General features: G+C 43.2%; 1 protein-coding gene across 1 annotated transcript; it reads right to left on the minus strand.

The window, feature by feature from the left end:
- Window positions 1-227: 227 nt before the first annotated feature.
- On the minus strand, window positions 228-26,874 carry AP2M1 (adaptor related protein complex 2 subunit mu 1). Its single transcript, XM_015820406.1, has 10 exons — window positions 26,762-26,874; window positions 21,085-21,350; window positions 18,946-19,028; window positions 11,958-12,093; window positions 11,345-11,486; window positions 8,434-8,553; window positions 4,629-4,764; window positions 2,026-2,123; window positions 1,612-1,723; window positions 228-383 (listed from the first exon to the last, which is right to left on the minus strand). The coding sequence occupies exons 1-10, from the start codon at window positions 26,833-26,835 to the stop codon at window positions 249-251; spliced, it is 1,302 nt and encodes a 433-aa protein (XP_015675892.1). The 5' UTR covers window positions 26,836-26,874; the 3' UTR covers window positions 228-248.

Consider the following 26,874-nt stretch of genomic DNA (forward strand, 5'->3'; position numbering starts at 1 on the left):
AAGACTGGCCCTTTTACATCCTGGGGACAGAAGCAAGACAGGAGCCAGGCTCTCAAACCACCTGATGTCAGCTGCTTCTCCAACAGTAACTGAAACAAAACAGGTGCCGGTGTCCCCCCCCCCCTTTTTCCCCCCTCCCCAAAGAGCAGCTGCAGGTTTCCAGCTTCCAGCCACTGGATGGAGGATGGGCCAGTGAAATGCTCTTGAATGTCGAGACCAACGGGTGAGAGAGAGAGAGCTGCACAGGGCTAGCATCTTGTCTCGTAGATCCCGCTCCTGCCGATGTATCTCACCCATTTGATCACATCGTGGTCACTGTAGTTCAGCTTTGGCTCAAAGACTTTCAGGTAGCGCACCTTCAGCCCGGAAGGCGCAAAGGGAACCTGGACAAAGGACGGGAAATACAAGGATGGGAAAGTGAGCGTCTTACGGAGAGACCTTTCCAAAGCTCGCCCCCTTCCGAATCTTCCGTTAAGTCAAGGCGAGACTTACTGGGGCTGCCGATAACCGGCCTAATTTGAGACACAAAGGATTTCTTGAGCGGAGCACAAAAGTAGGGAAGAAAAAGAGACCCCAGTTTATGAGTACCTCTAGCTCAGTGATGGCGAACCTTTTAGAGGCCGAGTGCCCAAACTGCAACCCAAAACCCACTTATTTATCGCCGGGTGCCGGGTGGGCGTGGCCCACTGGATGAGCGTGGCTGTGGTGGTCATGGCAGATTGGGTGGGTGTGGCCAAGATGAGCATGATCACCTCAATGTTGCTCGTGGGGAGGGACATCTGTGGGGGCCGGGCAGGGTTGGGGGAGATCCAGGGGGTCTCTGGCAGGTGGGGCGATGGGCAGGAGGCTCGTCCTGGGGGGGTGAGGCGAGGCAAGGCGAGGCAGGGCAGGGGTGTCATTGTCACAGGGCAAGGCAAGGCAGGGGCCGGGGTGGCTGCTGCCTGACACCGTCGGCCCCTGCACACAGAGGCCAGCGAGCACATGGGTGCTGGGATGCATCCAGCCATGTGGGACCTCGGCCAGTTAGCGGGAGGCTGGTTGAAGAGGGACGGTTGCCATTTCCGGAGCATGGCGGGCGTGCCCACAGAGAGGGCTCTGAGTGCCGTCTCTGGCACGCGTGCCATAGGTTCGCCACCACTGCTCTAGGTTGTTGGCTAAAACGAGATTCCAGTTACTTTCCCTGAAAGAGACTCCATAGCCGAACCTCCGTTTTGAAGGTGCCCTTTACACAAACGCACGAGGCAAACTAAACTTCCCTCCTATGCACGAACAAAAATTATCTCGTAATCTTCCCTCATTGAAGCCTAGGTTTTCATCAATCCTTTCATTTGAGGGGGCCACAAGGCAAGAAAACACGACTCTGGAAATCAGTAACCGACTAAAGAGATGACGTTGCAAAGGTTTGGATTTTTTTGAGGACTGCCTGTACATTTGCCGAGGACTCCAGGGAAGAGATGGGATACGTTTTACAAAGCCCTGGGAAGGAGATGTTTGGCAGGTGCCTCGGTACCCCCAAGAGGCCAGAAGATGGGGCTGCTCAAGGCCCCCCAGATGTTTCTATACCATATCTCCTGTTCCTGGCAAGCTCTTAGGAAGAACGCGGCTGCTTACCTCAAAGTTCATAGAGATGGGTGGCCGGGCCCATTTTTTCTTGTCGTTGGTTGGAAGCAGTTCTATCTCTGCGCTGATCTGAGACTCTTTCATTCCAGCCATCCTTTTGATTCTATAACATTGGAAAAAAAAAGAAATTGTCGTTTTAAGATAGGCACAGGTATCCTAAGCACACTCCCTCTGGCTCAACTTAAGAGCAGGGCTTTTCAAACTTGGTAACTTTCAGACTCGTGGTTTTTAATTCCCGGAATTCCCGTAGCCAGCCATGCTGCTGGGGAATTCTGGGAGCTGAAGTACGCAAGCCTTAAAAGTGGCCAAAGGGTGGAGATCCCCTGGCCTAGAGGGAAGCACAACTCCCCCCCCCCAGTGCCAGCAACCGCTCCAGCTTCCCGATTCAGAAACGGTGTCACTTACTTCCAGACAATGGCATTCTCGCTGGCCTTGTATTTTGCCTTTCCTTTCATGCAGATGACTTGTACACCACTAGTATTGAGAGGAGTCGGGATTCGCACCTGGAAGATATATTTATTTGAATCGCATTGGGCTGCTTGTTTTGTTTTTGTAAAGGAAGAGAAGGTAGCTTAAAAGCAAAAATGCACACCCAAAAAAAGAGCAAGAAAATCATTTGGGGAGGATCGCACTCCACTTACAACCCATCCATCGCTTAGGCTTGAAGTTACAATGGAGTTCCCCAGAACTATATACAACAGAGTTTCGACGTTCTGACAGTCGCTTACGCCAACCCCCCCAGATCACATGATTGCATTTTGGACACTTGGAAGCCAGCCCACGTTTACAGTTGTTTGCAGTGTCCCGCAGTCATAATGTGGCTACAATTTACAACTTGTTGTTGTTGTTAATTGCGAAGTCGTATCCGACCCATCGCGACCCCATGGACAACGTTCCTCCAGGCCTTCCTGTCCTCTACCATCTTCTGGAGTCCATTTAAGTTCACGCCTACTGCTTCAGTGACTCCATCCAGCCACCTCATTCTCTGGCGTCCCCTTCTTCTCTTGCCCTCAATCTTTCCCAGCATCAGGCTCTTCTCCAGGGAGTCCTTCCTGCTCATTAGGTGGCCAAAGGACTTGAGTTTCCACTTCAGGATCTGGCCTTCTAAAGAGCAGTCAGAGTTGACCTCCTCTAGGACTGACCGGTTTGATCACCTTGCAGTCCAGGGGACTCGCAGGAGTCTTCTCTAGTACCATAGTTTAAAGGCCTCCATTCTTTGGCGCTCAGCCTTTCTTATGGTCCAACTTTCACAGCCATACATTGCAACTGGGAAAACCATGGCCTTGACTATATACACTTTTGTTGGCGTATAGCCAAATCATGGCATCTGGCCCTCTCAATTCCTGGCACATAGATGGGGAAGAAATGGAGGTAGTGACAGATTTTATTTTCCTGGGCTCCAAGATCACCTCAGATGGGGACTGCAGCCAAGAAATTAAAAGACGCTTGCTCCTGGGGAGGAAAGCTATGGCAAATCTAGACAGCATACTAAAAAGCAGAGACATCACCCTGCCAACAAAAGTCCCAACAAAAATTTACAACTACACCTATGTTTACTTTTGGTTTCTGGCAAAAAAAAAAAATGCCCACTGACTAAAATGGCTTTACTTAGGGACCACCTCATTTAATGACTGTCAGAAAAAGGATCATAAAATTGGGCCCAGTCAGGTGGTGATTTGCTTAACGATTGGCTCCTAATTCTGGGCTCACATTACAGTTGTAAGTTGAGGACCACCTGTACAAACAGAAAGGAGTACGAATAATCCCTTAAAAATGATGATCACAATTCGATAATCAAAAGCTCAGAACGTGGAGGGCCCTGCTGGTTTCATTTACAAGCACCGTTGCATTGTCTTTAAACCTAAAATATTACAGAAATTCTGTGTTTCTATGTCTTTTACTGTTGCGCTACACTTCTGTTTTGTTCCTCCTTATTCCTCCACCCTTGAACTTCACTCCCTGCTTTCCCAAGACTTCACCATCACTAATTCTTTCCTCTCTTCCCACTGATGAGACCACATTCCCCATATGGAGCTCAGTTAAGATTGCCCTTAACCTGGCTACAGCACTCCTTGCCTGAAATTCTTCCCATTTATGCTTCTCAAGGCTTTTATTAAGTGCCCAAAACTCAACAAGTAGGACTGCTCTTAATCACCATTATCACTGAAGCTCAATGTTCTGTTGTCGCTTCCCTTTCTTTTTGTCCTATTGATTTTTTTTAATGTATTTTAAGGTTGTAAAAAAGATGGCACAGATAGGCAAATCTGGTGCAGGTGGGGAAATCTTAGGTGTAAAAGTAACACATTTTAAATATCATAGCACAAATGTGCTCTATCATCAGAAGTTCACATTGTTGAAAAGTATTTCATATCTACTTTCTAATCAAAATCCTCAGGTCACTGTTGAGCTTTCATTTAATAATGAAATTCCAGTAAACACCATAACTGGTCAATAAAGCATTAAATATAAATTATACATCAGGTTAAGAACTAATCTCTAAAGACCCAGTTTTGGATGTGCCGTGATTCTGGGTATAAGATTTTAGTTCAAAAATGGTTTCCAGTTAAAACTAAATTCGACATCAGATTTACTTTTTAAATGCAAGGTTATACTAGATGCCAAGACATACTCTCAGAATTTAGTCATTCTTCTCAAGAGGGAACATCGGATCTTTTACAATAAAAGGCATATAAAATCCTCGCCAACATTGACCTGGAGGATATCAATTCAATCCATTTTGAAAGGATAGATAGTTCAATGAAATTTGGTAAAAAATATATCAGGTTTTTAAGATTAGAACTTTCAGAATTTGTTCCATTCCGCAATGCCAATATTTTCCCAATATTGCTGAGATTTACAACTTGCCCAATAACATTTCCAACATCATAGTTTTAAGCTCATTTGTAAGTACACAAAATGGGTTTAAAAAAACTTTTTATCAAAATGAAGCAAAGGCAACGAACGTGCAGCAAGACAAAAAGGATGGTGCTTATGGTAGGACCGCTTACCTCTATCTTCTGAGCCAAGAGGGAAGGCTTAAAGTTAGATTTGATCACCACCTTCACCTCCAGTTTGGTGCGCCCCACCTCACGTACCAGGGGGATGACACGGAACGGCAAGATAATGTCCTTAGTGGTTCGGTACCTGGTGGAAAATAATAAACAACACTTACAGAATGGAAGAGAGGAACCTGTCACTGCCCATACACCCGGCAAATACTCGTAATTGAAAACCTATCTCAGTGGTGGCGAACCTATGGCACAGGTGCGAGGTGGCACTCAGAGCCCTCTCTGTGGGCACACGCGCCGTTGCCCCAGTCCTAGGCCTTCAGCTGGGTTTTATAAAACCTTTTCACTTTAGGCCTCCGCCACCATGTGGGGAAAAAAAAAAGGTTCAATCAGTCAATTTCAACTTCTCACGAAAAAAAAAGATCTTGCAAAGTTGGAATTGATTGATTGAACTTTTTAGTCCCACCCAGTCTGCCATTACCACCGCAGCCACGCCCACCCAATGGGCCACACCCACCCAGCACCCGACGATGCATAAGTGGGTTTTGGGTTGCAGTTTGGGCACTCGGTCTCTAAAAGGTTTGCCATCACTGACCTATCTGAAACTTACTAGCACTTTAGTCTCACGGATTATTTCAGTCCTATTTTTTCAACCATTTCTTTAACTCTTAGCTAAACTGAAAAAGATACTTATCCTATAAACCTTCACATAACTCCTCAAGAGACCACTGCTGGATCTAATGGATCGAGACAATCTTCAACCTAGCCGTTCGGGGGAAGATTTCTGAGACTTTGATTGGCTTGCAGCTCCTAGAAGAAGTGGACTATCAGCATGTTTTATGCCAGGCCTGGTTATAGTACTGAGATGGCACCGATTGTGGTCATCGGTGAGTTCCAGCAGGTCCGCAGTGGGGACAGTGCATCCATCTTGCCCCTCCTCCATCACTCAGAGGCTTTCAATACCACTGATCCTGAGCCGATTATGCCCATTCCTGGATGGGCAGGCCTTGCTCACGGAGGGTCACACTTTAACCACCTCCCATTTGGACTGCTGCAACGCACTGCACGTAGGGGTGCCCTTGAAGAGCATTCAGAAGCTATAAGCTCTTAATGCAACAGTACAGGCAGTTTGGCATTTCTCATTACTGGACTGGCTCCCGGGTAGAAATTAGGTTAAGGCCCAGGTTAAGCTGCGGGGTAGGATTCAAAGTACTGGTTATACAGCCAGGCTATTTCTCCCATTGCCTGTATGTACCCCTCCAGATCCAACGGACAGGGCATGCACCCCAAAGCTGCAGTTGTTCAGTGGCAGTGCCTGCCCTCTGAACCAGCATTTCCCCCAGAGAGCCAGATGGCCCCAATCCTATTCGCCTTTCGCAAGGCATCAAGATCTGGCTGCTGCCCAAGCATTGGAGTCAGGAAGTTAACGAAGCTCGGCTGTTGCTGACGTGCTTCGCCGTGAATGGGGCTGCTGCTTCATCCTCCCATGCTGGAGGACGTATGTCGTGTTTTTGTGTTTTGTTTTAACCATTCTGCATATCCCAGACTCACCACTGTGAGATGGAAAACCAAAGAAGTCGTAAAATAAAGCGAATAGAACAGCTGCAACCGTTGATTTGTGCTTGCCTGCTCTTCATAGCACATTTGGGATTTGTTATGGGCACGTCTATAATTAAAAGGAGGGCAAGAGAAGAAGGGGACGACAGAGGATGAGGTGGCTGGATGGAGTCCCTGAAGCAGCAGGCGTGAGCTTCAATGGATTCCAGAAGATGGGAGAGGACAGGAAGGCCTAGAGGAACGTTGCCCATGGGGTCGCGAGGGGTCGGACACGACTTCACAACTAACAACAACAACATAATTAAAAGTCTGAATATTCAATATGAACATTCCATTTTCTTTGCCTGTGTCAATATTTGCAATATCCATTGCTTGAATCCTTAACAGCACTTTCACGGTTAGGTTTCTATAGTAGAACTCTTGGTAGTAGAATTCTTGATCTATATTTTAGTGTTTATGTAAACTGGCAGATGATGCTCCCAGATCTTGCTTAAGATGTGGAAAAGTATGCCATTTTAAATAATGTTTAAGATCACTTCTAAGAGATGCCTACCCACAGTTCCTTTATCTTCCACTATACAATACACCTGGCATGGGGTAACAATGATTAAAACAATACAAGGAAAGTGGACCGTTGCACCAGCAACACTCGGCCTCCCCACATCCCAGGATAGGAGAGATATTTTTGAGTTTGGAAGATTTCAAGATTTGGGACGGTTTCTTAGATTCCAGCCACCTTGGTGTCGTCTGTAAATTTGATGAGTTCCCCATCTATCCCCTCGTCCAAATCGTTGATGAAGATGTTGAAGAACTCTGGGCAGAACAGAGCCCTGGGGCACCCTACTACACACTTCCCTCCATGTAGATGCGATTCCATTGAGGACCACACGCTGAGTTCGGCCGGTCAGCCAACTACGGATCCATCTGGTGGTGATGCTGTCTAACCCACATTTTTCTATCTTATCAAGTAGTAATAATTTCTCAGCATCCCGATACATCATTCCTGATACTTGCATTATGATGCTGAGAAGGGAGCATCACAGTCCCAATGGCAGGGGGTCTTCAAACCTGGCCCTTTTATGACTTGTGGACTTCAACTCCCAGAATTCCTCATCCAGGCACGCGTGCCTGGATGAGGAATTCTGGGAGTTGAAGTCCACAAGTCATAAAAGGGCCAAGTCTGAAGACCCTTGCCCAAAGGTTTTACCTTTTTTCCAGCACAGATTTTATGTATATAATTTGTTTGCCCTCTAATACTGACATCACTACGCTGTACTATATTTCTTGAAGAGCCAGTTGTATCTAAAGGTGAGTATACACCTTACACTACCCCTAAACCTGGCTATCCAAACTGGCGGTAGCCAAACCAGGTTGGCACAGGTATAGTTAAGATAACAAGCACCTTTCTCGATAAACAGTTTCACTGGCCTAATTACGAGGCACATTTCAAAATTCTGACTGGAAATACCTAACCCGTATTTGAAAGAGGCACGTTTGGGACACACGTGATTGAAAGTTCTACTAGAAATTACTCCTGGGCCTGTGAATCTAATGCTCAAGGGTAATCACAGCTAGGAGGGGCCCTGGAAGTGATAAAAATAAAAATATATTAAAATAAAATAAAAATAGCAGACTCAGGAGCATGTACAGTCCTAGAGCTTTGTATGGCTGTGAATGTGGGACCATAAGAAAGGCTGAGAGCCAAAGAATGGAGGCCTTTGAACTTTGGTGCTGGAGAAGACTCCTGCGAGTCCCCTGGACTGCAAGGCGATCCAACCGGTCAGTCCTGGAGGAGATCAACCCCGACTGCTCTTTTGAAGGCCAGATCCTGAAATTGAAACTCAAGTACTTTGGCCACCTAATGAGAAGGAAGGACTCCCTGGAGAAGAGCCTAATGCTGGGAAAGATTGAGGGCAATAGAAGAAGGGGACGACAGAGAAGGAGGTGGCTGGATGGAGTCACTGAAGCAGGAGGCGTGAGCTTCAATGGACTCCAGAAGATGGTAGAGGACAGGAAGGCCTGGAGGAACGTTGTCCATGGGGTCGCGATGGGTCGGACACGACTTCGCGGCTAACAACAACATGTTAGGAGGACTTCCAGTTGGTCGTCTTTCGTTCGTATTGGCAAATGTCTTGGCTCTTTTATTTTTCTTTGACAAGAAGCCATGCAGGATTCAGTAAAGAACCGACTGCAGAGCGGCCACCCTCCAGAGCCATGGACACAGAACAGTTCTTCCCAGCAGCCTCACCTCATGAGCTCAAACTCTCCGTCGGGTGGGATGAAGCTGATACTCCTCTCCGAGTCAAACTTGCTGAGTCTCACACACTGGTGAAAAGTGCAGTCGTCAATGGCAATGGACTGCTTCCCACTAGGACACAGAAGCAGAAGGATCAAAATCAGTGCGAAGGCTACGGCAAGCGGCATTCACCCTCTCCCCTGCAAACTCTTAGACCAGATGTGTATTATTCTCAAACACTGAAGGAATGGGGGAAAGGGGCTGGCTGATGTTGCTTAGATTGAAAAGCTGTCTTCAAACAAATAGGGCAGCCTGATTTTTGATTACTGAAACGCAACTTCAGCTTTAGCAGGAGTGGTTAGTTAAGACCAGGGCTCTTCAAACCTGGCCCTTTTATGACTTGTGGACTTCAACTCCCGGAATTCCTCAGCCAGGCACGCGTGCCTGGCTGAGGAATTCCGGGAGTTGAAGTCCACAAGTCATAAAAGGGCCAAGTTTGAAGAGCCCTGCTCTAGACAGAGAACCTTGTCTCACATATTAAGGCTAAGTCACAGAAGTATTCTGAATAAGGACAGTCTTTCTGGGAGTTCTGGAATCACCAGCAAGATTCAAGCAAAAACTTATCTGGCTGGACCCATGTTTGCCCACGCCAATCCAGCTGAGGAACTGCAGCCCCATCAGACTTGTTCAAACAGGCCTGCCCTTAAAGCATACTTGGAGTGGGAGTGATAGGTTTCGGCCTTGGGTATAACTGTGTATTAACTCATCATCGTTTTAAAATGTAATCTGACGAATAGGCCACGCTGGCTGACGTCAGACGGACTACGCCATAAATCAAGAGTTCACAAAGCATCGTAATCATAGGGTTCGTAACCGAGACGGACTCAAAATGAAATAAGCCGCGTTAAGGCTTAGCACAACATTCAAAAGGAAAGCAAAAAAAAATGAGGCTTTGTCTTCCAGTTTCAGCAAGGGCAAAAGGGGCATAAGATTCCCTTTAGGAGAAGCCATTCTTTTTTTTTTTTTTTGCCCAAGCAGGTTAACTAAAAAAAAATATCCCTCCCCTGCAGATGGAGGAATCTTCTGCAGCACCTGCTCAAGGAAAAACTTCAGAGACCGTCCGACATCGACAACATCTCACTGCAAAATTTGCAGAAAGCAAAAGGGCTGGGGTGGGAGCAAGCCAAACGACTTAGCCAGCCAAGTCATTCGAGGGCAGAATGCCAGCTGCACTTCGGGACAGAGAGCGAAGGCTCAAGACACAGGATGGGCACAGGATGTATGCTTCACACATACAGCTCGGATTGCAGGGGATGCCGCTCAGACCTGCTTCAGAGGATGCTGTCTGAATAGTTTTCTCAAAAAAATATAAATGGAAAGAGGTGTTCCACTTGGACAACTTTTTAAGTTTTGCATCTTCCAAGGAGCACGTCTTTATTACTCTCTCCTAAATTAACGTTCAAGGTTGCTGCTCCGGTTACAGGTAGCCTTCGACTACTTAACGACCACACAAACGAGTCTGGCATTATCTGTTGCTAAGTGAGTTTTTGCCCCGTTTTACGACTTTTCTTGCCGCAGTTGTTACGTGCATCACTGCAGTTGTTAAGTGAGTAACACTGTTGTTAAGTGACTCTGGCTTTTGCTTGGCAGAAGGTCGCAAAAGGGGATCACGTGACCCTGGGACATAAATATGAGCCAATTGCCAAGCGTCTGAATTTTGATCACGTGACCGGGGGGAAATGCTGCAGAGGTCGTGGAATGTGAAAAACGGTCCTAAGTCACTTTTTTTCAGTTCTGCTGTTAACTCTGAATGGTCACTAAATGAGTGCCTGTAAGTTCGAGGTCTACTGAATGAACTACAGTTATAAAACGTTGATATTTCGAGGCCATGAAAATAAAATTCAGCAAAAACCAGCAGCCACCACGCCGTCTTGACTCAAATGGTTAATTTTGCCATTCACGGTTAAAGCATCTTGGAATTCTGGAGAACCTCTTTCACACCTCAAAAGGAATTGGTTCTGCTACTGCCATCACCCTAACTGGGCGCTACAAAGACCCAAGCTTTCCAGTTACACTATCTTGCTTCTACATCAGCTCCCTCTGCTATGTTGTTCCTCAGTTAATCCAAGAAACCAACTCCTGGCTCAATTAGGAAAAACTATCCCTACTTCCAGCCTTACGAAATCTTGCCCAAGTCACTCAAGCAAGCTCCCGGGTCAACCTGATGAGACAGCAACACCTGAGTCGTCTTTGTTTGTTTCTGAACAAGCACACGGCAGCTCAGCCTTCAACCACAGACACGACCTGTGTGGAAGTGTCTAAAGATGGCGGTGCATGCACAAATCACACAAAAAGCAAAAAGGGCGGGGGGAGGGGGTGTGTAATGTGAGGAATACGTGCACACAGCGGTAAGCAGATTATCTACCTTCCTGTTTCACTGGAGTCAGCAGAACACAAAAGAAAAAAAAAAGAGAATTCAGTGTCAGAAGTTGATAAAGAGGCAGCACGGAAGACCTCTGGGTATACCAATCCTAACGGTCTCCTTTAAAGCAGGACATTTACAGACTCTCGTATCCTAATTAGGGCCGGCCTATGAAATGCAGAATGATGCTGGGTATATTCATTTACCAGCCTCAACAGTTTATCTGAAAATATAGATTAAGAGAATGGTATAAGTGCATGAACTAATTCCTGGACTAGGACCAGAATTTAAGTTTCCTTGGAGACCTCTGCACCTTCAAACCACAACAGACGTTTACGCAGCCTGCTCATTTAGCTCCTGCTTTAACGAGGGAGGGAGGGGAGCAACCAAAATCACCTTAGGAAAGCTCTGGCACCTTCCCAAATGAGAAGGGAAGAGCAGAGATGTAACTGAGAGCAACACAACCCTTGAAAGCTGATCTCCCTGTTCATTCCCACTTACCTTTTCCCTGTTTCGTCCGCGGTCCCCTTGCCTTGTTTCTCAATTACAATCTTGTCGTTCATGCCAAACTTACATTCAGGCATTCCACTTAGGTAGCTTTTCATCACCACTCTGCCCGAGACGTGGGCGCTCAGCACCTGGCCTGGAAGGAAGGAAAGGCAAGCGTCGGAGAGCAGAAGAGTGGCACGGGAAGAAAATGGCTAGCCTTGCTTTTCGAGAAACTTCCTAAGAGCAAGAATGATTAACCAGCGGAACAGAAGTGGCCTTCAGAAGCTGTGGGCGCTCCATCACTGGAGGCTTTTAAGAAGAGACCAGACAGCCACTTGTCTCAATTGGATAGGACAAGGGTAGGCAACCTTGGCTCTTTCATGACTGGTGGACTTCAACTCCCAGAATTCCTGAGCCAGCCATGCTGAGGGGAAAGGGAAAGGTTTCCAAGCTGATCCATGCTGGCTCAGGAATTCTGGGAGTTGAAGTCCACGAGTCATAAAAGAGCCAAAGTTGCCTTCCCCTGGGATAGGGTCTCCTGCTTGAGCTGGGGGTTGGACTAGAAGACCTCCAAGGTCCCTTCCAGCTCGATTCTGGCTGACGTGATTTCATAGGACCGACTTACCTTGCGGCGACATTAGCAAGTTCACGCTCTCCAGAACATCAAGGAAGAGTTCATTGCGACGGTATTTGATCCCTTCGCGCCTCCAGCCGATCTGGCCAGTTACCTGGCTGGTAATTTGAGATTGTTCTTCCTTAGTCTGGAGGAGGGGGGAGAAAGAGGGAGCTGTGCTTTCATGGGATCAATCGTACAGGGATCCAAATGAACTGCAACAGGTTTATTACAAAACCCAAACTCCCCCCCCCCCACGCACACAACCTTTTCCCCAACCTGGAATAGCTCGAATTAGGAATGCTGTTTAAATACCACCATTATATTAGAAGAAGAATCTCTGCCTTTTTCTCTTTGCTCCCAGAGAAAAATAAAAGTTATTCGTGTGCCAAACGGCCAGCGGCTAGAAGAAGCCCAGTTGGAACCCTATTTCGGAATTTTGAGTCTGGTATCCAATGCCCTTTGGAGGGATCTGCTGGATTTAGCTTTGGGGAAGGACAGCAGATTCTCCTACCTGGTGCTATAGGTGGGTCCAACCAGACGCGGAAAGCGAGAAAACAGGTGAATAGCAGCAGCAAAGGCAGCACACACAAGGTTAGGAGGAAGCAGGTCAGTAGAAGAGAAAGAGGAAGAGAGTAATGTTAGATTGGGGAGAAACTGAGATTACTGATGACATTACTCCTTTACGCTATTAATAATCTTGGAAGGAGGAAAATGGGGACATAAGAAACAGGGAAAGCAACCCTGCAGGATCTTTGCAACTAGCAGCATAGCCAACATCTCAGGAACCCAGGCGAGGCCAAAAATGTTAAAAGTAGAACAAGGCTCTGCCTCTCCCTTGAGGCATCTGTTTTGCAAATATCTAGATAAACAGACGTGGGTACCAGTCAGATGGGAAGTGAGTTGACAGCATGGAGTTCGCACACATCAGTAGAAATTATCAGCCCCGGTGCCTTTGTAGGCTGTTTTTCTTACCCTTCCTCCCCCCATGCCAGACTATACCTTCCCAATTACTTATCACCTGCCACTTCATTCACCTTGTTGCCTTGATAACTGGGGTTTTGCATTAAATACTGCACGTTAAATCTCCACGTGTGAATTCTGCATTTTTGAAGCATTCTCGTGTCTCAAGCCGCTGCTGAACTGTAGTTTGATTAAATCACTGAGTGGATTCACACAATGTATCAAGCCAATCTCGTTCCCCTGATCAGTACGTTGAGAGAAGAGCTAATTGTCTGGTTCTTTCTTTATACTTAGTATAACTGACGTGGTGTATCTTAGTCTTTATACTGAAGCTAAGTTCAGGATTTAGTAGGACTAACATTATATGTAGGTATCCACCCATCCCAGATTTCTGCATGGAGCTGGACACAGTACAGTTTCCTCATATTAATCCTGTAAGAGAGCGCTCTGTGACTCAGTCCTACCTGAGGTCACCTATTGAAATAGGTGAATGAGTTCATCCATCCTAGTCTGACACTAAGCAATCATCTATTGATTTTGTCTATCATACCATGTTTTCCCGAAAATAAGACCTGGTTCTTTTTTTTTTTTTGCCTCCAAAAGAGGCACTAGATATTATTTTTGGGGGGGGGGGACGACGGGGTGTCTTTTCCACCATCTCACCTCACAGCAGCGGCACCAACAGTCCCACCCAGCCGGCCCACTTCTTCTGCAGCCGAAAGAAATAATAATAATAATAATAAAGTTGGAAGGGTCCTTGGCGATCATCTAGTCCAACCCCCTGCTCAGGTAGGAAACCCTATATGATTTCAGGCAAATGGCTGTCCGGTCTCTTCTTAAAAACTTCCAGTGTTGGAGCATTCACCGCTTCTGGAGGCAGGTTGTTCTACTGGTTAATTGTTCTCACTGTCAGGAAGTTTCTCCTTAGTTCTAGGTTGCTTCTCTCCTGGATGAGTTTCCATCCGTTGCTTCTGCAGCTGAGAATGGAGCTCCGGATTGAAGCACGTGGCGCCCCCTCCTGGCCTGCATTTTGCCGTCAGAGGCCTTCTGGAAGTGGGCTGGCGAGGCGAGGCAGGCGTCAATTCATGGGAGGCCTGGCTGCAATGGCAAGCGGCTGTGGGGCGCGTGGGGAAGCTCAACCCCCCCTACCCCAGCTTGATTTTTAGGTCTACACCTCGCCCCAAAACTAGGATTTATTTTGGGGGGGTAGGGCTTATATTAGGCCCACCCCCCAAAAAAAATCAAGCTAGGGCTTATTTTGGGGGGCAGGTCTTACTTTCGGGGAAACATGGTACTGGTTTATTTCACACATCTGTCCTGGTTGGTGAAAATATCTTTCTTTACAGCTTTTCTCAAGTCACAACTGAAGCCTGAAAATAGACAAACTCCCTGCTTGTTCTCCGCAAGCAGGCAATAGATTTCTTTCAGGGCCTGCTAAGAAGACTCTACAGCAGGGGTAGTCCACCTTGGCTATTTTATGACTCGTGGACTTCAATTCCCAGAATTCCTGAGCCAGCTTAGCTGGCTCAGGAATTCTGGGAGTTGAAGTCCACGAGTCATAAAAGAGCCAAAGTGGACTACCCCTGCTCTACAGGAAGTAAACAGCTGGCTCGGTTTTCTGGCAATCGTTCCACCCTATTTGAGACAAGATTCGAGACGTTGTGGTGAAAGCCCCGTTTCCTGTTCGTACAAAAAGCTGGGCAGATGGCCAAGGGCTCCAATCTTTCCCGTGGTTTCCTGGAACGGTTTGAGCCCAGAAGAAAAAAGGACACTGTTTTTTCTTGGTATGCAATGTTTTTTTTAAGTCCTTTAAATCAATGTTTCTATTGTATTAGTTCGGTAAAAAAAAAAAGGGGGGGGTCGCCTTTTAAGATGAATCTTCAGATCTTGAACAACTGAATTAAAAGTGTGACAAGAACATCGCTGGCTTTTAAAACCGCCAAGCTAGCCATCCCTTTTTTCTTCAAAATCACAGAGCTGGAAGACCAACCTGTTCCATCGTCAGGCATGTGCTTATTCTATATTTCGGCTTGTAAGAAACACTTGCTTATAAACATTTAGGCTTGTAAGATACATCTGCCTGTAAGAAACTCAAAGATTTTCATGACAAGCAGAATAGAATCAAGATCACGTGAAGTGTTAATACCACTTTAGAATGCCTTGGTAAGGCCACACTTGGAATACGGCATCCAGTTTTGGTCATCACAATGTAAAAAAGATATTGAGACTCTAGAGAGAGTACAGAGAAGAGCAACAAAGATGATTAGGGGACTGGAGGCTTAAAGCATATAAGGAAAGGCTGCTGGAATTGGGTATGTCTAGTTTAACGAAGAGAAGGACGAGGGGGGACATGATAGCAATGTTCCAATATCTCAGGGGCTGCCCCAAAGAAGAGGGAGTCAAGCTATTCTCCAAAGCGCCTGAAGGCAGGACAAGAAGCAACGGATGGAAACTAATCAAGGAGAGAAGCAATCTAGAACTAAGGAGAAACTTCCTGACAGTTAGAACAATTAACCAGTGGAACAACCTGCCTCCAGAAGCGGTGAATGCTCCAACACGAAGTGTTGGACAGCCATTTGTCCGAAATGGTATAGGGTTTCCTGCCTGAGCAGGAGGTTGGACGTGATGACCTCCAAGGTCCCTTCCAACTTTATTATTACTATTATTATTATTATTATTATTATTATTATTATTATTATTATTATTATTATTATTATTATTATTATTATTATTATTGATCATCACAGTCAGCCAGATGTTCAGACTGGATTTGGCATTTTGTCTACCTATCGAGTCCTTACCCAGGACCTGGGATAGGCAGATGTGGATGTTTGATGGTATTACAGATATCGTCGCAGGATGAAAGCCGTTCCTAGTAAGGCCGCCTTTTGCAATTGATTAATGGCGAATTTGTCAATGCTGATAGTGTTCAAGTGGTGCTCCAGTTGTTTTGGGATGGCACCCAAGGCGCCTATTACTATTGATACTACCCTTGCTTGCTTTTGCCACAGTCTTTCTATTTCTATTCGTACTTCTTTGTATTTTGTTATCTTCTCCAGTTCTTTCTCGTCTATTCTGCTGTCTCCAGGCACTGCCACGTCCACTATCCAGACTTTTTTGTCTTTCTTATCGACAATTGTTAAGTCCAGGGTGTTATGTTGCAGGTGCTTGTCTGTTTGAATTCTGAAGTCCCAGAGCAGTTTAACTTTATCATTTTCTATGACTTTCTCTATTTTATGATCCCACCAGTTCTTGCTTACAGGCAAATNTATTATTATTATTATTATTATTATTATTATTATTATTATTATTATTATTATTATTATTATTATTATTATTATTATTATTATTTTATTGTCATAATTCTTCATTCCTATGCTGCTAAAACAGCTCTTGGCAATCAAAGCAAATTTTGGCCCACGAGATACGTTAACTCGCTTTATCAAATGCTTCGGAAAAGCACGGTCTCTTCACTTACTAAACAATCAAAGTAAGACACAACCTAAATAGAAAGCTTACTAAGGGGAAAATCATTTCTCTGGCTTAGCAAGCTTAACTGTGATAAAAGGATGACACCCTTTCCTGTTTTTCTTAGTAGGGGGGGGGGAGGAAAGCAGGAAGCAGTCTGCAATAATATCAGAGAGAAAACAAAACGGGAGTTTTACAGGAAATGAGCAGGAACTGAGCAGAAACATCTAAATTATCTGTGCGAAACTATTGATGAGCGGCATTGTTTGTTAGAAGATTCCCATTTTAAAAAGAACGTTTTTTAAAAAAGGGTTGAAACATTTTTAAAAAAGCATTTTAGGAAGAAATGTTTCTGAAGCATGTCACACTGTGGTAGGTTGGTGAGTTGCCGATGAGCATGAGAGCACAAGTACCAGTCTTAAGTTAAAGGAGGTTTAACTAAAACCAGACTCACTGATATATAGAGATATTAAAAAGCTTCACACTTGATTAACAGCTGGATGCAGTCCCAGCACCTTACAGCTGAACGACATAAAAGGCAGAAGCATTAAGCAATGGTTTATTGGCTAGCGCTGGAATTATGATATAGCACAAGGGTCTTCAAACTTGGCCCTTTTATGACTTGCGGACTTCAACTCCCAGAATTCCTCAGCCAGGCACACGTGCCTGGCTGAGGAATTCTGGGAGTTGAAGTCCGCAAGTCATAAAAGGGCCAAGTTTGAAGATCCCTGATATAGCATCATCTGGAGATATTGCTATGCATCAAGAATAGGTGGAGGAGGAGTCCACAACTGAAGACCCAACAAGACTGAGGGAGAGATCTGCTAAGTCAGGGGTGGGGAATTATGGCCCCTTTATGACTTGTGGACTTCAACTCCCAGAATTCCTCAGCCAGCATGGCTAGTAGAGGAGCCCTGCGCTCTCTGGAGAACATCAGTGAGGACAGCCTGATAAAAAATGTCAGAATCCAAGAAGCCCAGGAAAGAGTTTTGTTTCTCCCTGTTTTTACAGGTAGTCCTCAGCTTTCAACGGTTCGTTTAGTGACTGTTCGAAGTTACAAACAGCACTGAAAAATGTGATTTATGCCCATTTTTCACGCTTGCGACCGTTGCCGCATCCCCGTGGTCGGTTGATCGAAACTGGAAGCTTTGCAACTGGTGCATCTTTACGACGGTTGCAGAGTCCCGGGGTCACATGATCCCCTTATGCCACCTCCTGACAAGCACAGTCAATGGGGAAGCCAGATTCACTTAACAACCGTGTTACCAACTTAACAACTGCAGTGATTCGCTTAACAACGGTGGCAAGAAAAGTCATAAAAAAACATGGCAAACCCCACTTAGCAAGTGTTTCATTTAGCAACATAAATTTTGGGCTCAATCGTGGTGTAAATCAAGGACTACCTGTATTTATTTACCCCTTTACAAATAAGAGACTCAAAAAAGGTCCATTTGAAATTGATGTTGCATTTTTTGTGTATGTAAAGTTTTATTATCCAAGGGTTAAACCAGGGTGTGCAACTTTGGCAACTTTTAAGAGTTGTGGACTTCAACTCCCATGCTGGTTGGAGAATTCTGGGAGTCGAGGTCCACAAGTCTTAAAAAGTTGCCAAGGCTGAATAAATAAGAATTTGGGGTCTGCATGTAGGTAACTTATTCTAGAATCTACAAAGATAAAATGTTCAGACCAATTACAGAGAATTACAGCCTTTATGTCCGAGGTTTTTCACGAAAAAAAAAATCTCTAAAAAAAGGAATCAGATTCCCACAACAGGAAGAGTTCTGAATTTGAAATGTTGCCAGAGTGATCGTAACTGAAATATTCAACTATACTGTGTATCCCAAAGATGTTGTCATAGAACATAGGTCAGCAACCTGTGGCTCTTTGAGCCTTCCCCTGCGGCTCCCAGCTTCCTCTGCCATTTGCAGAGAGAGACAGAGACAGAGAGAGGCACTTGCGCTTCCCTTCTCTCTCTCTCTCTCTCTCTCTCTCCCTCTCTGTCTGTCTGTCTGTCTGTCTCTCTCTCTCTCTGTGTGCGTGTGTGTGTGTGTGTGTGTAAAAAAGAGAGTGGAGTCACAGTGTTCTCCAAGGAGCTGAAAAGCTTACTGGGCGGGGCTCCTCCCTTTGCTGTGTCTCTGCAGGAAGCAGGAAACAGGAAGCAGGAAGGGCAGGAGAGCTAGCTAGCCCAGCTATTCTGACTCAGGAATTCTGGGAGTTGAAGTCCATGAGTCATAAAAGAGCCGAGGTTGCCTACTCCTGAGCTTGTTGGAGAACAGCTTGAAGCCAGCTTGCCAGGTGAAAAGATCGGAGAAAAGGAGAGGGGGGGGAGAGAGGGGGGGAAAGAGAGAGAGAGAGAGAGAGAGAGAGAGAGAGAGAGAGAGAGAGAGAGAGAAGGGGGGGAGAGGAGAGACAGAGACAGACAGACAGAGTGTTTTGTTTTCAGTGGGAAACGGGTCCAAGTGGCTCTTTGAGTGTTTTGGGTTGCCTCCCCCTGTCATAGAATATAGTGGCGATTGCTATTTTTTTAAACACTAAAAATTAATTAAAACATGTATCAACCTGCATTTACCTGGCTCTTGATTCCTTGTTGGGTGATGAATGTTTTCAGGGCTCCTGTTTCAGAGTTCTGAGGGTAACCAAAGTCCAGGATTTCTACAGAAAAGTAAACAATTGTTGGAGAAAACCAACAGCTGGGCTAGTTTTTAACAACTGACACCCCCCCCCTTTGTGCAAATGACTGGTAAACACTACTCAAGGAAAGTTTCTCCACACCACATGTTGTCACGCCGATTCCCGTTAAGGCGTGATCAGGCTGGCCTACAGGTAGCAACAGTTAAAACCAGATGACAAACTCCATAAAGACAGCAGAATCACAACATCGAAGGAAACCCGCTCTGAAGCCGGATAATTCAACAGCAGCAGAATAATCTATCTTTGCAGCATTTTCTTTAGATTTTGATTTTCACATGAGCATGGCATAAAAATCAAAACCTAAAAAAACAACAGCAGAGTAGCAGATATCGTGGCACACACACAGACAAGTTAAGCTCTGGAAAGAGAGAAGTGCCATTAACTGCCTCCTTCCAAGAGGAGAGAGACCAGGCTCTCAAGATCCAGACCTGCAACACAAACAGAAAACAACACTGTGCTTGTGCTGATTTTGTTCAGCTTGTGGCAATCGGCAAATCCACCGTCATCCTGCTTCTTCTCCTGCCCCAAAAGGCTTTTAAATACCGTAACCTGAAAAGCAGTTTTTGAATCCCAACTCACCCAGGGGATCAATCTTGGAAACCATTATCTGTTGATAACATGGTTAAAAAAAAAAAAAAGTTCAGTGACTCCGAAGAACAGCATTCTTTGGCTCAAAGAAAGGCAAGCATTAAGAATCAAAACAGTTGTTTGTATTACAGATTAAGGTTAAGAAAACAGATGTCTTCCAGATGTTCCTCAACTGCAGCTTCCCAATTCTAATCAGCACAGGGGGAATTCCAGTTCCAGTTTAACATCTGGCGAGAGTCATAACCGTGTTCCTCCCTCACGATATAGATACAATTACCAAACTTCAGGTGGTCCTCAACTTACAACAGTTCATTTAATGACTGTTCGAAGTTACAACGGCACTGGAAAAAAGTGACTTTTGACCGTTTTTCACACTTACAACCATTACATCATCTCAATGGTCACATGATCAAAATTCAGACGCTGGGCGACTGGTTCCTATTTATGACGGTTGAAGTGCTCCGGTGTCACGTGATTTATTTATTTATTTGTAGATTTGTGATCCCCTTTTGCGACCTTCTGACAAGCAAAGTCAAGGGTGAAGCCAGATTCACTTAACAACCCTGTTGCTAACTTCACAACTGCAGTGATTCACTTAACAACGGTAGCAAGAAAAGTCATAAAAGGGGGCAACATTCACTTAACAAATGGTGACGGGCTCAATTGCGGTAGTAAGTCAACAAGCGGGCCTGACCTAAGGTGAGTTTTAAATAGGGACAATTTTTAAACAATTTTAAAGAGCCACAGCTACCAATATTTGGATTTTAATTGGTTTTTAGCAGGGGAAAAAAANTTTTTGTACAATGTTTTAATATGCTGTGAGCCGCCCTGAGTCCCATGGGGAGAAGGGCGGCATATAAATTTAAATATAAATAAAATAAATAAATAAGGACTACTTGTATGGGCACAACATCGTGTTAACTTGCCATTTGAGCATAACTGTGGACACAACGTTAGAGGTGCTTGTGTGACATTCACTGTCATGGAGAATCACTCCCCTGTAACCTTCAGTCTGTTATTCAGTTCTACAGAAAGGGATTTACAGAACACTGACAATTTTTAACCAAGAGCTAGCTTTCCTATACCATCACCTTCATTTTGCTACGGGTCAACCTTCTTATCTCAACTATGTCCATAATTCACTAATGTACATTGCAGAAGTAAAATATTTACAGAGAAGAAATAATTCTTCCCTCGGAGTACATTTAGCTCTTTCTTTGCCCCCGTCATTAACTTGCTTTTCACATTTAAAAACTAAATGCAAACCAAACTGCACAGAGTCTAGCAGCCTCGCAGGAAGCATAGCTTAAATGTGTTCGCCCAGAATCAAATTTATGTGCTGTATGCAATAAGAGCATCCTTAGGTTTACAGGGCTGGGCTTGAAGGACACGCGTTCCCAGAGGAGGGACTGAACCGACTCGTCCTTACCATCCAGAAGCTCATAGATAAGCACGAAGTTGTTCTTGATGTTCTCTTCGCTGATTTTTCCAAAATAGGCAGTCATCACATCACACATTTTGTAGAGGAACTCAAAGACCATCGCAGCATTGACATTTTGCTTGGTGACGGCAGCCAGCCAGATATTGGAACGTTTGACATGGAAGAAGCTGGTGCGAGCGATGTTGGTGACCGGCGAACGGACTTGCTGTCGTGCATGGATGACATTGACTCGGAAAGCATCCACTGCATTCCGCCTGGAGAATCAGGACATGGTAGGAAGACAGGAGTGAGATGACCAAACCACTAAGAATAATGAATTATAAAAATAAATAAATCACGTAAAATAAATAAAAATTTTAGTTTGCAAACAAATCAGGAATGGCTGGAATATAAATTACAAAAAAAAGAGAACATAATATTGAATTCACACGAAGGAGATATTATATTACTGGACAATGTGGCCTTACCCAAAAGCATTTTATCAATATTATTCCAACTTGTATAAAGGAAATGACAACTCTCTAGAGAAAATATATATTAGTATCTAAAGAAACTCAATTGACTGAGGATTGTAGAGGAGCAGAGACAGATTATAAACAGATTTGTAACAATAAGGGAAGTTTCTGAAGCTATAAAAATATTAAACTAGGAGAGCTGCCTAGACCCGGTGCGCTAACAGGTCATTATAATAAATGTTTTGAGGATAAACTTTTACAACCTTTACAAAACACACTGAAGTCTATCCTACGAGGAGGAAAGATGCCAGAGAATTAGGTTAATATAGCAATATACCTAAAGAGAGACAAGACTTGACTTTAACAAGAGACTATAGCATGATGTCATCATTGAATAATGACTATAAATTGTGCACGATTCTAGTTGGTACACTGAAAACAATTCAGCAAAAAATTATTCATGAAGATCAATGTGGGTTTTTACCTAAAAGACAGTTGAAGGACAATGTTAGGAATGTGTTGGACATTCTGGAATATTTGAGGAAACATAATGAAAAATAAGCCGCATTGGTCTGAGATGCAGAGAAAGCCTTTAACGATTTGACTTGGGCTTTCTTCTTCAAGGTTTTGGAAAATAAGAATTTTGGAGACAGCTTTATAAAATGGTAAGATCGATTTACACTTCACAGAAAGGACAAATCATTGTTAATGGAGATCTAACAAAACCCTGCGAAATACAAAAAGAAACAAGACAGAGATGGCCACTGTCTCCTCTCTTCTTTATTTTGGTTCTTGAAATACTCAATAGAAATAACAAAATGAGAGGATTGTGGTATTAATGACTTTAAAAGAAATTTATTAAGTTAAAAGCTTTTGCAGATGACTTGGTGTTGATTCTGGAAGATCCTTTAATGGGAACTGAAATATTAATGGGAAATTAAATTAATTTGGTGCATAAGGAGATTTCAAGATTAATAAACAGAAAATGAAAATGTTAACAAAAATAGAAGATCAAACGGAATTTATAAATAAAATGGGTGTTAAGGTTGAGAAGAAGATAAAACAGCTGGGTATCACAATAATAAACCTGAACTGTATGTTATTTCAAAATAACTATGCTAAGACATAGAATGAAGTTTAAAAAGACATATTAAGATGGAAGAAGCTACAACTGTTATTCTTCATCCTAGTGTTTTCCTGCAGTTGCAGGGTCCGCTTTTCATATCAACAAGTACTATCTATACAAACTGCATACTGTAAAATACCACAAGCTATTATTACTCTAATCCAGTGGTGGCGAACCTATGGCACGGGTGCCAGAGGCGGCACTCAGAGCCCTCTCTGTGGGCACGCGCGTCGTCGCCCCAGTCCTAGGCCTTCAGCTGGGTTTATAAAACCTTTTCGCTTTAGGCCTCCGTCGCCATGTGCAAAAAAAAAAAAAGGTTCAATCAATCAGTCAATTTCAACTTCTCGCGGGGAAAAAAAAGATCTCGCAAAGTTGGAATTGATTGAACTTTTTAGTCCCACCCAGTCTGCCGTTACCACCGCAGCCACGCCCACCCAGTGGGCCACACCCACCCAACGGGCCACACCCACCCGGCACTCGACGATGCATAAGTGGGTTTTGGGTTGCAGTTTGGGCACTCGGTCTCTAAAAGGTTCGCCATCACTGCTCTAATCAATACTTACTTAACAGAGGAATCAGTTGCTTAAAAGAATAAAGATACCTTTATTCAGAGGAAATATTTTATTAAGCACATGTGGGTCATTATAAGGGAAAAGCCGAGAAAATTCATTGAATGTTTTCAATCACAGTAAAAGCACTGATCAAGTATCAGTTCTGCCTTCAAGAACACGTTGATGTCTTCCATTTATCATTTCACGCTTTGAAGTTCAAGACAGCCATTTCTCACTCAGGCGCCCAGCATCATATATTATTTAATATTTATATCAACAGACTGAGACCTCTTTGTAATAATGATGCAAAAATATACCGATTAACATTGCCAGGGCCGTGGATTAATTTCCAGAGGAATCAAACCCAAATCCATTATTCATGTCAAGTTTAAAGATTAGCATAGCAATCATCTGGACTTCTTTAGACTTCTGAGAAAGTTAACTTTTAATAGATATTTGATTTGAGATTATTGCTATTGAATGAATTTTCTATACATTTTATCTCCTTTTCTTCTAACTGCTCAAATACCAAACATTTTCAGAAAGGGGAAGTCTCCAGTTTCTAACGGTCTAAGAATCTGTAGGCTCCAGTCTCTTAAATGATAAAAGATAATAATTGGTCTGCTCTGACATGAGCCAAACTTCACGTTGTCATGTTTTTGATTTGACGTTGCCTTAATGTCAACGATGCTATGAAAGTGAGCTTGACTTTATACACCAGGTGCCCCGTGTTGAGTTCCTGCCATTCTTCTCTTACCTATTACTACAGCGGCCAATGAGATGGGATGAACAGAAATGGCGTCAGCGAAGAAAAGGAGTGACAGCAACAAGAGAAAAGTTAGAACACACACATACACACAAAGCACAATGAATCAAACCAAAAGGAGAAGAGACAACAGACAGAAACCCCCTCCCACAAAAAGATTTCAAGGCACTATTTACATTCCCTAGGCCAGCTTTCCCTGCCCCATACTTCTAATTCACAATCAATATGACCGCTGCTCAATCAACATGCTCAGTGGAATTTATGCGTATTTTAAGATATTGGAAGGAGACCAGGTAAAGAAAAGCTGGGCTAGGCAGAAAAGCAAAAAAGCTCTTTAAGAAAAGGCAAGCCGGTAGATGAATTGTACAGTATGGAACAACCAGGCTGTGTGATTATAGATTAAGCACGAATCCATATCATTCTCTTTATCTTATGATGCGGAATGACACAACATCTGAAATAGCTTTTGATCGATAGGGCAGTACAACTCCTGGCAATCATTTTGTTTATTTTGTTGTTGTAATCATCTCCAGCCTGATCTCAGATAACTAGGAACCCAAAGGGACAACAACGAAGAGTTATCAGATTTCAAGATTGGCTTGGAGCTTAACGTAATTATCCTTCTTTAGAAACGTCTCCTCGCACAGTGAGACGAGCGGCATATAAATTTGATAAATAAACGAACAAATCTGACAATTCAGAAAAATCCTTCGAGGTATGAATTTACCCATCAAGGATTCAATGTATGCTATCGTGTATTTTTCTCTTAATCGGGAAGAGAATTCTGTTACGAAAATATTTAACAGAACTTTGTTAAGTTCCGTCAGATTAAGGTCACAGCCCGAGTCTAACTGCTTCCTGACACCTGTAATAGCTATATAAACACTGCTTCAAACCAAATTTTAAAAGCGTATTTAAAAAGGAAGGTATTATACCCCCACTGTGTTGTAATTGGGATTGTAAAATAGAGAAATACAGTTTTAAAAGAATGCAAGAGGCAATCTGAATTGTGTGAAAGACCCACAGGACAGGGGAAAAACCTCTGAAGCTGACAGTCTTCTCATTCACTGGGTGACCAAAAAAACTGTGACAAAGAAATACAGTGTCCAACCAACATATAGAAGCCACAAATATACAGAAAGCAGACCCCATTCTCTTCTAGCACTAAAGATGTTACCAAGTCAGGTATTGAAATGTCTGCAAGTAAACAACCAAGCTATAAGCACAAGGAGTCCACATAGGTACAATCTTTCAGCAATCAAAACTATTAGTCTGTATTGTGATAATCTTGAGAAACCAACAAGCATCTGATCACAAACAAAATACATTTTCTGTATATCTTTTAACACCATTCTTTGAATCAGAAAAGATTTGAATATACAGTATAATTTTATATTCTGTCTTTCTTACATAGGGTATAAGGTCAACATTCAATGTTCTGGATTTTGCACATAATCTATACCATTTCAGGTATATTGATTCAAAAATTGTTGCCCTACGATGCAGTTTTGCACAATTAAAGATTACAATCAAATAGACGTGTTTTAGTATTTAGTTACATAAATCAAGATCACTTTCATTTTGTAGGCAATAAGGATAACGTGGCTAGCGTTGAAGCTTACATCTACTTATAAAGGTAATACTATCTTAATTATTACACTGATTTTATATTATCATGTGTAAGTTTTGTAATATGCCTACAGCCTGCCTAATTTGATGATGCTATACTTACTTAACTATCTTTGTGAACTGATATCATTCCTGCCTTATTTCTCAGAGTATGTACCATTCAGTGTTATGCAGGATATTACCCTCAAATGCTTAGACAAAATACTGAACTCTGATTTTCGACAAAATTCCACAACGCCACACAATATTACTATATGCTGATCACTTAAGCCTTTCTAAAGTTTTAAAATTATCTCTAATTCTGCAACATAATCTGAGCAGCAACTAAATTCAACTAATGAAGAAATTCAAATTAAATAAACAAGATACAAAACAATATACTTTGTTTCGTCTCTATTGAACATAATGACTCAACATTCTGTCTTTGTTGGAAAAGGCTGGTGGGGCCCATATGATGGAAAAAAGTATTACAACTTACAAGTGGGATTAAAATATACTTATGTAGCTGGACCTTTTAATATATTCTTTTTAGTTTTATATTTGGCAGGTTTTTAATATTGTTTCTATCATTTCTTTGTAGACCACTCACAGCTATTAAGGAAGTACACAAGATATATATATATATCTTTTTAAATGATGCCTTTCAAATTCTTTCAAATTATAACCTTTAACCAACAATCTTCCCAAATTCCTCTTTCTTATGCAACTATAACAATGTAGTTTTGAAAAACTTAGGTAAAAGAAATAACACAAGAGAAAGATAGAAAGAAAGAAAAAGGGTTCAGTTAAAGTGCATCTTGAAAAAATTTACTAAACTTATTATTTCTTTCTCTAGATTTGACATAAATAGTATATTTAAAACTATGGAATAAAGATTGTATTTCAAGAACAAAAATATATTACATTCAACATATAAGAAGAGTTGCTTCAATCAATGCCTATTTTTCATTGTTAAGTGCCTGGGAATAATGTAAGGTAACACATACCATGAGACATCAAAGTGAACACAGCCTGGATGCAACACACAATACACAAGTTCCACATGCACAAAACGTACAGCAGCAGCAGCAGCAGCTCAAATGTTGCAAGAAGTTGTACCAGGATTCAAAAGTAATGCAGCATGAAGACTCTGACTTACCCAATGTCGTCCCTGTAGACCCGGGAGATTAAAACCTCTCCCTTATGATTATAAATGAACAGGCCTCCAATCATGATGAATTTTTAGTCTTCTTCTCCCATGGTGCTTATATC

This window comes from Protobothrops mucrosquamatus, unplaced genomic scaffold, assembly GCF_001527695.2.
Source record: "Protobothrops mucrosquamatus isolate PMUCROS unplaced genomic scaffold, P.Mucros_1.0 scaffold1126, whole genome shotgun sequence".
NCBI classification, from domain to species: Eukaryota; Metazoa; Chordata; class Lepidosauria; order Squamata; family Viperidae; genus Protobothrops; species Protobothrops mucrosquamatus.

Coding starts and splice junctions, on each gene's coding strand:
- AP2M1 (XM_015820406.1), bottom strand. CDS start 26,835: ATGATTGGAGGCCTGTTCATTTATAATCATAAGGGAGAGGTTTTAATC. Junction 2,124..4,628: donor TCTTGGCTCAGAAGATAGAG/GTAAGCGGTCCT, acceptor TATATCTTCCAG/GTGCGAATCCCGACTCCTCT. Junction 1,724..2,025: donor GAGAATGCCATTGTCTGGAA/GTAAGTGACACC, acceptor CCAATGTTATAG/AATCAAAAGGATGGCTGGAA.